Consider the following 14,720-nt stretch of genomic DNA (forward strand, 5'->3'; position numbering starts at 1 on the left):
ACATTCCCGCATTATGTGTTTAAATATTGCAATACTTTTCATGATCCCAACTAACTTGGTTACCTTTTTGTTTTATTTTTTTGTTTTGTTATTCCCCTTCCGAAAGGTTAGTTCGAGAACTCTGGCAACATCATCCTATTCCACAAGATCCAAGGGCCCTCCACCCACTCCTCCTCTAAGTCCTGTTAAGAACAAGAACAAAGGCAAGATGGAAGATTTGAACAGCGTCAGAAAGGAGAATTCTACTGAACAGGGTAGAGATCACAAATGGTCAAGGAAAATATCCCAGCTTGAACAAAAATTGCTAAAGTTCTAGGAAGAGCTCGACCAGGTTCGGAATCTGGCAAGTTTGTCATTCTCGCTCAGCACCCCGGATATCACCTTCCCCACTACTCAAAACCCTACACCACCCCAAAACATCCCAAAGCAACAAAATCATCCCGCTCCCCTGTCATTCCACCAAAGACACAATGCAACACTTGCCACACCACAAACAACACCCCATTGCTTCTCCCAGAACTCCAAAACTCCACAAATGACCACTTCCACACCCACCATAACACCCCCATCTACGTGGAGACCATGCCACTCTCCACCCAACCCATCTCAGGCACACCCGAGTCTGATGATAAAGATTTGCTTATCAGGAACCTGGCTGAAGAACTTAAGAAATTGACTAGTCGGATCCAGGGTGTTGAAGGAAACAAAGGAATTGAAGGGTTGAATTATGAAGATCTCTGCATACAGCCCGATGTCGAACTGCCCGAGGGGTACAAACCTCCAAAGTTCGAGATGTTTGACGGTACAGGTGATCCCAGGGTCCATTTGAGGACATATTGTGACAAGTTGGTTGGGGTAGGAAAAGACGAGAGATTCCGCATGAAGCTATTCATGAGGAGTCTAAAAGGAGATGCACTATCCTGGTACATTAGCCAGGATCCTAAGAAATGGTCGAGTTGGGTAGGTATGGCCTCTGATTTCATGGACAGGTTCAGATTTAACACAGAAAATGCGCCGGATGTGTTCTACATTCAGAATCTGAAGAAGAAACCTACAGAAACATTTCGCGAGTATGCTACTCGCTGGAGGTCAGAAGCCGCTAAGGTCAGACCTGCCTTAGAGGAGGAACAAATGAACAAATTCTTTGTCTAGGCTCAAGACCCGCAATACTATGAGCGACTAATGATGATTGAAAGCCACAAATTTTCTGACATCATCAAGTTGGGGGAACGAATCGAAGAAGGCATTAAGAGCGGTATGGTCACAAACTTCGAGGCCTTGCAAGCTACAAATAAGGCCTTGCAGTCCGGTGGTGTGTCTAAAAAGAGAGACGTAGGGGCTGTGATGGTTGCACAAAGAACCAAATCTCCTATCAAATACCAAACCTACCCGACACCTCCACTCACAAATCAGCCCGCTCCAAATTACCAAGCACCCTCACCACCTGCCTATCAACCATCTCCACCTCCCATATATCAGCCTACTTCACCCAGATATTCCCAACCCGCGCATGTTTACCAAACCTAAAATACTCAACCATCCCACTATCAGTCACCTCCTACTCGTCAAAACTTCCCTAGACCACGACCAAATTTTGACCGCAGGCCTCCCAAACAATATACAACCATTGCTGAACCTATTGACCAACTATATGAGAGACTCAAAGCTGCCAGTTATGTCACTCCCATCCCTGCTTCAACCCCAGAGAATCCTTCTCAGTGGGTCAACCCAAACAAATCCTGTGCATACCACTCCGGCATGAAGGGACACGCTATCGATGAATGTCGCTCCTTGAAAGACAAGATCCAGTCTCTGGTCGATAATAAGGTTATTGTGGAAAAGGAGCCCGCCCCGAATGTCTGCAACAACCCTCTGCCAGACCATAAAGGCGGGCGTATTCACATGATTGAGGTGAAAGATGACTGGGATCCCGAGGGATCCATCGGGTTGATCACAGAAGGCGATGATCCAAAGAAGCCAGCAGTTACTCTTAACCCCATCATGGTCCAATTCGACCATCTGAGGTCACTGAGGTTGCCGTTTTTCCACCCAAAGAACATGTCCCATTCAAAGTAAAGGTGGTTGCACCAATCCCAGTGGAAATGTTCGTTGTGCCCTCATTCCACACAAAAGCTATACCCTGGGATTACACAGTTGAGGCTAGGAGAAAAGGCAAGGTCAGGTTCGAAGAGACTCTTGCAGCACAGGGAACGACAAGAACGGGGAGAGTCTATACCCCTGAATACCTAGCTGAGTCCAGTAAGAAGGCCTCCAACTGGCCACCCATCATCGAGACAGGTCCAGACGACCACTGGAGAAAGATACAGGCCAAGGAGTATTTAGTCATTGACTAGCTGAACAAAACACCAGCGTAGATATCCATCCTCCCACTGCTGCAGAATTCCAAGGCACACAAAAATGCTTTGCTGAAGGTGCTAAGTGAAGCCTACGTACCAAGCAACATCACCGGCGGGGAAATGGCCAACATGGTGGGACAGGTATTAGAGAGCCACAAAATCACCTTCTATGAGGACGAGCTTCCACCTGAAGGGTTGGGTCACAACAGACCCTGCATATCACAGTACAATGTGAGGATTATTTCATTATCAGGATCCTGGTCGACGGGGGTTCCAGCCTTAACATCCGTCCTCTGGTAACGCTCAAGAAGTTGGGCAAAGGTTTGCACGAGATAAAAGAAGGAGCTATCAACGTAAAATCTTTTGATGGGTCCCAGAGAGCCACCATCGTTGAAATCAGCATGTGTCTTCAGATGGGACCAACTTGGTTCGATGTTGAGTTCCAAGTAATAGATGTGCCCGCATCCTACAACTTGCTGTTAGGACGCCCTTGGATTCATTCTGCGAGGGCTGTGGCTTCGACATTGCATCAGGCCGTGAAATTTGAATGGAATCACCAGGAAGTAATCATTCACGGTGATGGCAGCAACCCCATATACAGTCGTCAGACCATTTCGGCGATAGGGGGAAGAAGAAAGTTAGGTGGGGAGACCTACCACCACATCGAGCGAGTCAATGCTGTTGACAAGGATAAATGGTGGGAAAACAAGATCGAGAGCATATTGAACTGGAGTGGGTACGAACCTGGCAAGGGGCTCGGCAAGAACCTCTGGGGGATTGCTAAACCCATAATGCTCAAAAAGCACGGCACTACTTTTGGTCTGGGATACGAATACACTTGGAAAGAGTTCAACAACTGGTCGACGCCATGGCGTGGTCCTTACTACCCACTGGAGTAAGCGATACTGCACTTAAAATAAACTTTCAAATAGGCTGACGTCGTCTATGGGATGGACGAAGAAGAGGCGCTCGGTAGTGAAAAATTTGTTTTTAGAAGACAATGATATGGATTGCTGTGTTATACTTGAGGAGGAGGGGGAGGAAGGACCTTCCATACAGGCCGTGAGCAGAGGAGCGCGCCTCAATAACTGTTCTATCAGAACAACCAGAGCCCGGCGAGCCTCGGGGTAGCAAGGCTAAACAAGCATCATGCACTGTTTTTTTTACTAGTAGATGATTTTCTTTTCGCATTTTTGTTTTCGCAATAAGATTTTTAATGTTCAAAACAATTACGAAATTTATCAAAAGCATTTCGACTTTTTCCTTATGAATCGACACTTATTACTATTTTTCTCTTATTTACCTCATTTATACAGCATTACTATTTCTTATCTTGATGAACCAATGACTGTGACATGCAATGAGACAACGCAACAAACGAACATTGATTCATAGGAAGATGATATACCAGAGGAAATTGTCAAAGAAGTAGAGAACTTTGAGAACAGACCAAAGTCCAACCTGGACGAGACAGAGATTGTTAACTTGGGAGATGCAGAAAACGTCAAGGAAACACGAATAAGCGTTCATTTGTCTCCATCAGAAAAGAAGGAATACACAGAATTTATAAGGGAATATGAGGACATATTCGCCTGGTCATATGACGATATGACGGGTCTAAGTACGTATATTGTGGCCCATAAACTGCCAACTGATCCGACATGTTCACCGATAAAGTAGAAGCTCAGAAAATTCAAGCCTGATATGAGTTTGAAAATCAAGGAAGAAGTCACTAAACAGGTCAAAGCTAAGGTTCTCAGGGTAGTTGAATACCCGACATGGTTAGCAAACATTGTACCAGTACCAAAGTAGGACGGGAAGGTCAGAGTCTGTGTTGATTAACGGGATCTCAACTGGGCCAGTCCGAAAGACGACTTCCCCTTACAAAATATACACATCTTGATTGACAATTGCGCCAAGCATGAGCTGCAATCGTTCGTGGATTGTTTCGCCGGTTACCACCAGTTCTGGATGGATGAAGAAGATGCTAAGAAAACGGCTTTCATTACGCCGTGGGGAATGTACTGCTACAAGATGATGTCGTTCGGCCTGAAGAAGCCAGGGGCCACCTACATGAGGGCCATGACTACCATTTTCCATGACATGATACACAGGGAGATAGAGGTATATGTGGATGATGTTATCATCAAATCCAAGAAGGCCGCTGACCACATAAAAGATCTGAGGAAGTTTTTCAACAGATTGCAGAGGTACAACCTGAAACTAAACCCCGCAAAATGTGCATTTGGGGTTCCCGCCGGGAACTTGCTTGGGTTTATTGTGAGTCGCCGAGGAATAGAACTGGATCCATCAAAAGTCAAAGCCATTCAAGAACTACCACCGCCAAAGAACAAGAACGACGTGATGAGTTTCTTGGGAAGACTCAACTACATCAGCCGGTTCATAGCACAGTCCACAGTCATCTGCGAGCCAGTTTTTAAGATGTTGAAGAAGGACGCCGCTACCAAATGGACCGACGACTGTCAAAAAGGCCTTCGACAGAATCAAGGAGTACTTGTCAACACCACCAGTCTTGGTCCCGCCTGAGCCAGGTAGACCCTTATTACTCTACCTTGCGGTATTGGACGGAGCTTTCAGTTGCGTTCTGGGGCAAGATGATGAAACAGGAAGGAGGTAACAGGCCATCTTTTATCTCAGCAAGAAGTTCACTCCATATGAGGCTCGGTATTCTCTTTTGGAACGCACCTGTTGTGCTTTGAGTTGGGTCGCTTAGAAGCTAAGGCATTACTTCTGTGCCTATACTACGTATCTCATAACAAGGATGGATCCTTTAAAGTACATCTTTCAGAAGCCCATGCCCATGGGCAAGCTAGCCAGGTAGCAAATCCTGTTGAGCGAGTTCGACATTGTCTACGTAACTCAAAAGGCGGTCAAGGGACATGCCCTGGCAGATCACCTCACTGAGAATCCCGTGGATGGAGAATACGAACCCCTGAAAATATATTTTCCCGATGTAGAAGTATCATTCGTAGGAGAAGATATTGCCGAGTCCTATGATGGTTGGAGAATGTTCTTCGATGGAGCAGCAAATTTCAAAGGATTTGGCATAGGAGCAGTCTTGGTATCAGAAACCGGTCAACATTATCCAGTGTCCGCCAAGCTCAGGTTCCCCTGCACTAACAATATGGCCGAGTACGAAGCCTGCATCTTAGAGCTCAAGATGGCCATTGACATGAACATTCAAGATTTGCTAATAATTGGAGATTCAGATTTACTAATACATCAGGTAAGAGAGGAATGGGTGACCAAGAACTCTAAGATACTCTCGTATCTGCATCATGTACAGGAGTTGAGAAGGAGGTTCACAAAGACAGAATTCCGACATGTTCCTAGAATTCAGAATGAATTCGCCGATGCATTGGCTACCCTGTCATCCATGATACAGCATCCCAATAAGAGCTTCATTGACCCCATACCGGTGAAGATTCATAATCAGCCAGCTTACTGTGCCTATGTTGAAGAGGAAGCAGACGAAAAACCTTGGTTCCATGATATCAAGGAATATTTGGCGAAAGGAGATTACCCGGAGCTTGCCAATCATACCCAGAAGCGCACGCTGCGGAGGTTGTCTAACAATTTCTTTCACAGCGGAGGAATCCTATATAGGAGGAGTCCTGATTTGGGATTATTAAGGTGTGTCGACGCAAAGGAAGCGTCCAAGCTGCTAGAGGAGATTTATGCTGGGATTTGTGGTCCACATATGAATGGTTTTGTTTTAGCAAAGAAGATACTCTGGGCGGGTTACTTTTGGATGACTATGGAGACAGATTGCATCCAGTACGTCCGAAAATTCCATCGCTGTCAGATTCATGCCGACATGATAAAGGTGCCACCAAATGAGCTCAATGCAACAAGCTCGCCTTGGCCATTCGCCACCTGGGGAATGGATGTTATTGGTCCAATTGATCCCACTGCTTCAAACGGACACAGGTTTATCCGAGTAGCCATCGATTATTTCACCAAGTGGGTCGAAGCAGCATCCTATAGGACAGTGACTAAGAAGGCCGTGGCAGACTTCGTCCGCGACCGTATTGTTTGTCGATTCGGTATCCCACAGTCGATCATCACTGATAATGGCTCCAATATCAACAACGACCTAATGAAAGGAATGTGCGAAACTTTCAGAATCAGCCACAAGAATTCCACAGCCTACAGGCCTCAAATGAATGGAGTTGTGGAAGCCGCCAACAAGAACATCAAGAAAATATTGAGGAAAATGATAGAAAAGCACAAACAGTGGCACGAGAGGTTAACATTTTCCCTATTGGGGTATCGCACCATGGTCCGCACATCGACCGAGGCAACACCTTATATGCTGGTTTATGGTACAGAAGTCGTCATTCCCGCTGAAGTGGAAATTCCTTCCTTAAGAATCATACAGGAGGCCGAGCTCGACGACGCAGAATGGGTAAAAAGTCGTTATGAGCAACTAGCTCTTATAGATAGGAAAAGAATGAACGTAGTGTGTCATGGTCAACTTTATCATAACAGAATGTCCAGAGCCTTCAACAAAAGAGTCAAGCCGAGACAGTTCACACCGGGGCAGCTAGTGTTAAAGAAAATTCTTCCGCATCAAGATGAAGCCAAAGGGAAGTTCTCTCCCAACTGGCAAGGTCCGTACATGGTTCATCGGGTGCTGACAGGAGGAGCCCTCATACTCGCAGAAATGGACGGAGAAGTTTGGCCAAAGCCGATTAGTTCAGATGCAGTCAAGCGCTACTATGTGTGATCTTTATGTTTTTCCTTTATGATATAATTGAACTACGTCTGACCTGATTCCCATTTAAGAGGGGATACGTAGGCAGCCTTATGGGTTCGGTCACAATTAAATAAAATTTTCATTTCCCCCCGAAATTGGAAACTAGGGCAGAATTTTGAGGAGGACCCTCAAAATTCTGAAGTAATTTCAGCCGATCGCCGCACGAGCAGCAGTCCAAAGCATCAACCCATCAAACTGGGGCTGAATTTTGAGGAGGACCCTCAAAATTCTGTAGTAAGAGAGGTTGCAATGTCTTGAACCGCGTCAAAGTCGTCGGTTCATTAAAAAATTACTTTTATTATACATTTATGTTATACTTTTACCAAATCATGCATGTCTATCATCAAAACTTCTTTGTTCAGCGATGCTACCCCAGTGACACATACAGTATCATCAGATCGAAGCCAAGCAGGTCAAGCAAAGACAGCGGGGATACGAACTAACCCCCTTTTACAAAACTTACGATTTTTCTTTAGATGCAGGCACTTGGATTGCGAAATCATCCAAACATACTGTACACTCACAAAATAAACATTGTTCAGGAATACAACTCTCAGAACCGTTGCATTTATTCACATTTGCTATCCGTACACAACAATGTCCCCAACAATCACGATATCGCAATCTGCTATCAGCTAAGAAAGCTCTATTACCATTTGACATTTTATTTCTTGCCTAAGGCTACCATTCTGCCTTCCGAGACTAAACGCTATCTCCCTATGTATTTTTTTGCATTGCATAAGGCTACCATTCTGCCTTCCGAGACTAAACGCTGTCTCTCTCTGCATTTTTCTGCATTGCATAAGGCTACCATTCTGCCTTCCGAGACTAAACGCTGTCTCCATCTGCATTTTCTGCATTGCATAAGGCTACCATTCTACCTTCCGAGACTAAACGCTGTCTCCATCTACATCTGCATGGCTGAAAGATCGCCACATACTACATCTGCATGGCTGAAAGATCGCCTCATACTGCATCTGCATGGCTGAAAGATCGCCAAATACTGCATTGCACGGCTGAAAGATCGCCTCATACTACATCTGCATGGCTGAAAGATTGCCTCATACTATATCTGCATTGCACGACTGAAAGATCGCGTCATACTACATCTGCATGGCTGAAAGATCACCTCATACTATGTCTGCATGGCTGAAAGATCACCACATACTGCATCTTATGGGCTGAAAGATCGCCAAATTATCCAAAGGCGTCATCGTTCGGAGGCACCATTTTCATAGCACGAGAACACTATGTCATGGCCTAAGGATCCCCTTTAATCTTCTGCATATCATTATTCAAAGGTGTCATGGTTCGGAGGCACCACCCTCATAGCCCGAGAGCATCATTTCATGGCCTGCGAATCCTTTATTGTACGCTTCATGGCCCAGGACGTCATGGTCTAAGGACGTCATCCTAACCGTCCGAAGACACCATTCATGGTCCGACGAGAACTTGCATCATGTCTAATTTTATGCACAATATACGCTTGTATTGTTTCTAATTGCAGGTAAAACCGGCAAGCAACAGCCGTCCCAGCAGGAGCCCGCTCCAGTGCCCGCAGCCACATCGAACCTAACCATTCCAGTAGGCCACTCACTCACCAGCCCGAAATATTGCGTCCGTGCTTGAAAAGTCTCCATCGGCATACTCCGCCGACGGATCCGGAACTACATATGGCCTGATTCTTGTAAAACCAGGGATATGTAGGCAGCTCAGAAGCCAGGGTGCGGCCTATCTTCTTCAAACCGTTTCGTCCGGCCAAAATTGGCCATCATATCTTTACCCGAAAACTCTTTCATCCTTCCCGGGTAAAGAGGGGTAGCTGTTGACACCCAAATTTTCCCTACATATATTTTTCAATATGCTAAATACTTTCAAAATAGCATGTATGTGCATATATAAGCATATCAAAGTGTTTTATTATTTTTTCACAATTTTCAAAGATTTAAATTGATTTATTTTCCCTTTGTTATCTATAAAATCTCAATAATTACTTCCAAAACTATCATTTTGGTGATTTACCTATTGTATTCTCATATTTATGTTATTTGTAGCCAAGGGAATTTTTATACATTTTATACAAATTTATTTAGTATTTTTTTAAGCTAAATTGCATATAATTGCAATATTAGCCCCTTTTAATATCTCATTGCGTTTATATTCATAAAAATCAAGACCAGTATTTTTAAATTGATAATTATAAATTATAAATCTTTTTAATACTTTTAATTTGTCCTCAGAAATTATTTTATTATTTTTTTATAAATTAAAATAGGGAAAAGTGGCTATTTAAGTTATAGCCAGATTTGACTTTCAATTGTAGCCTAAATTGAACCCATTCCCCAGCCCAATTTCATACCCAATTAACCCGACCCAAACCCCAAATACACCTACCTGACCCAGAACCAATTAAATCATGGTCGTTGATCTTTCAGATCAACGGCCCGTATTGATTCTTGCCTTTTTTAATCTTAAACCACCCCCAACCCTAATCATTTCCCAGAATGCCGCCCTAAGATCCTCTCCTCTCTCAGCAACTCTCAACCAAACCCTAGACGTCAACCGCCGACTCCCATCTCCGGCCATCTCCGGTCACCTCTCATCGTCTCTTAAGCCTTCAATGGCTTCTCTCATGCTATGCTTGTCTTCTCTAAGGTCTTCATGAGGCCCGGGGACATGTAGACCTGCGTCTAGGGTTCATCTCCTGCCTATTCTTGGCTATTCCAGTGTGATTTCAAGCAGAATCACTCTATATTTGACACGATCATTAAGTTTGTCGACAGGTTTCTTCGTCTCATTATGGGTTCTTCTGAAACCCTAATTTCTGCCTATATCTCCTAGATCTATATAGATCTAGAACGATTTGAGTTTGTTCCTTTAATGTTTACACTGTCCTTAAGGTTTTCTGCAAGAATCATGCGGTTTCAAATGTTTTTCATCTTCTTTTAAAACTAGGGTTTTCGGAACTTCTTTTAAAACCTTGTTTAACTGATTCTTTGTGTTTTAACTTATATATCTTGCATATCTTGACTGATTCTATGAGTTTGCTACATCTTTAACTCGTCTATGTTGAAAACCCTAATTTTTTAAGGGGTTCTTTGTTTGGTTTTGTGTATCAGAATGACTAGCCGGTTCTCGTTTTGAGTTTCTGTGATTTTTCGTGACTATCTTGCCTTGATATGTTTCTACTCAGTTTCTTAGCCTAAACTTACATTGATTCCATGTGCTTGTGTTCATCTTAATTGTTCAAAACTTGCCTCTTTCTCATTGAATCAGTATTGTTTGACTCTCATGTTTGCTAGAGTTGTATGTCGACTCTTAACCATCTATGTCTTACTTTATTTATATGCAAAACATTGACTCATGACTTTCTTTTAATTGATTCTGATTTCCCTGTTTCTTGGTCTGATTTGAACAATTTCCCTTAAACCTTCGATTTCTACCCTATCTACTCAATTTGATTGATTTGTGTACCTTTTCCGCATTGGTTTTTGATTCATACTGACTATCTCCATAATTAGAGTTTTCTGAACTTAGCCCTAATTATTTACCCTATACTTACTGAATTTGAAATCTTTCCTTGTTGGTCGTACATTAATTTCTTTCCTTATTTGTTACTTGTCCTTACCGTTTGAACTAATTCCCTTAAATTATGGAAGTGCTTGTACTGATTTTGCTCTAATTGATTCTGAGTTCCAAAATTACTATGCTATTATGATTCATGCCTTATTTTACCTAATTTCGAACTGCTATATATACATACTCTCTCATTAACACAATGACACGAACTTTTGGTTCTGAACACTCACTTACACTCAAACATTCTCTCTTGCTTATTACTACTTGTGCTACTGTTTGCTTAGCCGGCTGAAAGCCAAGGCTATACTTTGAAGTCCTGCTTACTTTCTTTACTACACTTTGCTTCTTTAACTGGTATGTTCTGATTAATTTTTCAACTTCAACAACAACATGTTTCTTTACTGTTCCTTTCCTTCCAATTTGCCTCTTGTTTGTACTTAAATAGTTCCATTACTAATGCATGCTATGTTCTGCCCTTCTATCTGAATAAATGCTTTTATTATTTGCCATTGGCTTGCGGACTTTGAATCCCCCGTCCCTAATGTAGTTAGTATCTGTGGTTGGTTTGGGGAATGACAGCATTGAACATTGTTGTTCATGTCCTAAACTTGATCCCTTTAGGATCACAACCTCCATGTTTCCCTTACCTGTTGTGTGTTCTGGTTGATTTACAGGCATGTCAGCACTTCCTATTGCTGTCCATGCCCAAAGTTAACCTATGCCTAAGTGTATAGGCTCCTTTGCAATGGATTCCCAATCCCCAGCCCCCTTTTTGTGAAGTTATTAATTCCCTGAAATGTTAATGGCGATCCCCCATCACCTTTTCCCTCTCCTTTATTCCCTCAGCCCTTAAAACTCTATTCCTGCACTCTCACTATCTTCTTAGAACTTAACTTCTGCCCCCCTCATGTGAGCCTTGCCGTGGGACCCCATGAGCTCCCTCTAAACTTGGACACATGAGGGCTGGCATTTCCACACTGCACTCATCTCTATTCTGGTTGTGTAACTTGGGTGTGAGCACTGCCCGGAGTCCTATGGAGGCCCTTAGGGAACTCTGACACACCCAGGTCTGAGAAAGGCTTTGAAATCATGGCATTGGCAAAGATACGGTTCCTTGCATATCTCAGATAGGAAGTCAAATCAGGCTTTCCTATGGTTGTAGCTTTTTCTTTCATTCTTTCTTTTGTAATTCAGTATTTTGGTTTGTAGTAAGTTGTAATAAACATTTGGGGATGGCTAGTGAAAAGGGTTGGGTGATCATGTATGCTCAAGGTAGAAAACATGCCTATAGGATTATTTAAATTCTTTGTGTTCAATTCTGCATTTTTAGACACCATGCCTATAGGGTTTATCTCATTTTCTCCATGATCAATGTCACACCTAGATAACCTGCATATAGGACGTATTTAAATTCTGCATGCCACTTAGATATCATGTTTTAGGTTCTAAATAGCTAAAAATAAGTGTCATGTCCGTAATGCTGAAATCAGTAACATATAGAAATCATGCCTATAGGGGGTTCTTAAATAAATCTAATTCGCTCCATTCACACTCAATGGTAGATATCATGTTCATAGGGTTTAAATCAGCAATAATAGATACTATCTATACCTACCTGCAGAACCTGAAGCTGGTCCGTTTTAAAATCAGTCTATTCTGAATCAGTTTTAAACAATCTAATTCCCTTACTTAACGAGATTTAGCATGCATGCCTATAGGATCTCAAACAATTCATTTTTTTACTGTTCCGCTGCTTTCTGAATTAAGTAGATATCATGCCTATAGGATCCCGTCCAAACACTTAGGCAAGCCTTAGGTAATAAGAACAATAGAACTGAATTCGCCTTTGTTAATTAGTAACTGCTCCAACCAGCAGGCAGGCCTGATTTGGGCTTCTTATCTGAGGTATCTGATGAATCTGGCTCTGAATCAAACTCCCCTCGTCTTTAGTATTTTAATCAGACCCTAAAAAGTATGTGTAAGTCATGCTAGTTATATGCTTTTGTTCAAGGAGGTGTATTTGAGCCTGTATCTGCTTATACGCTCCCCCAACATGCAGTATGTGTTTTGTATGTCGCCTTAGATTTTTATCCTTTGAAACCAATTTGCCTAATATCCCTTCCCTTTAGGAATAGTAGTCCTACATACCTGCGAGACTGATAGGAATGGGACGGGTAATAGCATGCAATAGTAATCGAGACCAATCCGCGCTTTAATACCTTAAACAGGGTGGGAAAGGGTAGATATGGATATGATGACCAGTACGCTAATACAACGTGTAGCCCCCCTTTTGAGGAGTGATTGCTGGATATTGCATTGATGTGATCCATATTTTAAATAAACCTAGGACCCCCTTTCCCTTATTTCCCTTTTCTTTTAAAAGCATTGCAACTCCTTGTTTAAAATTAGCTTTAATTGCTCTCTCACATACTTTGTTCCCTTTCAAATTTGAAATCCCCTCTTGTTTGAGCCTTATTTGTTTATATGTTAATTGCACCCAAATTCACAATGACTGTCTGGCCGGGAACCACACTAGTGGATCCTGAGGGGTGCCTAACACCTTTCCCTTGGGATAATTTCAAGCCCTTACCCAATCTCTGGTTAATCAAACATAGAATTGAATCTCTATTGGTGTCCTAATGCACCTTAGCTCATTAGGTGGCGACTCTTCAAATGCTAAACCCAGTTCCCAAAAGGAATGAGTTGCCCCAAAATTTCATAAAGCCGATTTCGCGAGAAAAAGGTGGCGCGACATGATGTTGTTTGGGTCGTTATCAACAGACTAACCAAGTCTACACACTTTATTCCGGTGGTGAGTACGTACTCTTCAAAGAGTTTGTCCCAGATCTACATTCAGGAGATTATTCGGTTGCAGGGTGTGTCTATTTTCACCATTTTAGATTGAGGCCCTCAGTTTACTTCACATTTCTGGAGAGTTGTACAAAGTGACTTGGGTACCCGGGTAGAGCTCAGCACAGCTTTTCATCCGCATATCGATGGGCAGTCAGAGCGGATAGTTTAGATTCTTGAGGATATGCTCACAACATGTTTGATTGACTTCAGAGGGCAGTGGGGTCAATTATTACCTTTGGCCGAGTTTGCTTATAACAACAATTATCAGTCCAACATCGAGATGGATCCATTTGAGGCCTTGTATGGCCGGTGAGGTCATTTCCCCATCGGTTTGTTTGAGACTGACGAGGCTAGGTTATATGGCACTTGTTTGGTAAAGGATGCCTTGGATAAGGTAAAGTTGATACAGGAGCGACTTTCCACAGCTCGGTCCAGACAGAAGAGTTACGCGGATTAGAAAGCGCGTGATTTATCATTTATGGTGGGCGAAGGTTCTCTTAAAAGTATCGCCGATGAAGGGTATCATGAGGTTCGGAAAGAAGTTCCAATTGAGTCTGAGGTTCATCGTTCCATTTGAGGTGTTGGAGCGAATTGGAGAGGTTGCTCATAGGGTTGCTTTGCCACCCAGTCTATCGGGAGTTCATCCAGGTTTCCATGAGTCTATGATCCGGAAGTACCTTGCCAACAGGCCACATTTGTTAGATTACAGTACGGTTCAGCTAGATGAGAGCTTGGGTTATGAGGAGGATCCAATTGCTATTGTTGACAGGCAGGTCCGCCAGTTGAGGTCTAAGAAGATTTCAGCGCTAAAGGTCCAGTGGAGGGGTCAACCAGTCGAGGAGGTGGCTTGATAAACCGAGGGGGACATGCGTAGCAGATATCGACACTTATTCAGCACTCCATGTATGATTTTTGGCCGATTCGAGGACGAACGTTTATCTAAGAGGTGGAGAATGTAATGACCCGATCGGTCGTTTTTCTTTCTAGATTCCCATTCCCCTATTTAAGACTTCCCATCTGTCCCTTTATTGTTTTATAACTTGCGGGAATGATTGGCTTGGTTTTGGAAGGGTTCGGGTTGAATTCGGAACACTTAGTTCCTTAATAGTAGCCTAGATGGCCAAGTTTGACTTGAGTCAGCATTTTGAGTA

The 14,720-nt window shown here is 43.0% G+C and overlaps 1 protein-coding gene across 1 annotated transcript; it reads left to right on the plus strand.

Moving 5' to 3' along the window:
- Positions 1-14,081: 14,081 nt before the first annotated feature.
- On the plus strand, positions 14,082-14,420 carry LOC109221046. The gene has a single exon (XM_019385505.1). It carries the CDS (start codon positions 14,082-14,084, stop codon positions 14,418-14,420), a length of 339 nt encoding a protein of 112 aa, XP_019241050.1.
- The last annotated feature ends 300 nt before the right edge of the window (positions 14,421-14,720 follow it).

The sequence above is a fragment of the Nicotiana attenuata genome, unplaced genomic scaffold, assembly GCF_001879085.1.
Source record: "Nicotiana attenuata strain UT unplaced genomic scaffold, NIATTr2, whole genome shotgun sequence".
Taxonomy (NCBI): Eukaryota; Viridiplantae; Streptophyta; class Magnoliopsida; order Solanales; family Solanaceae; genus Nicotiana; species Nicotiana attenuata.

Excerpts from the sequence above, each read along its gene's own strand:
- LOC109221046 (XM_019385505.1), top strand. The coding sequence starts at position 14,082 with ATGAAGGGTATCATGAGGTTCGGAAAGAAGTTCCAATTGAGTCTGAGG.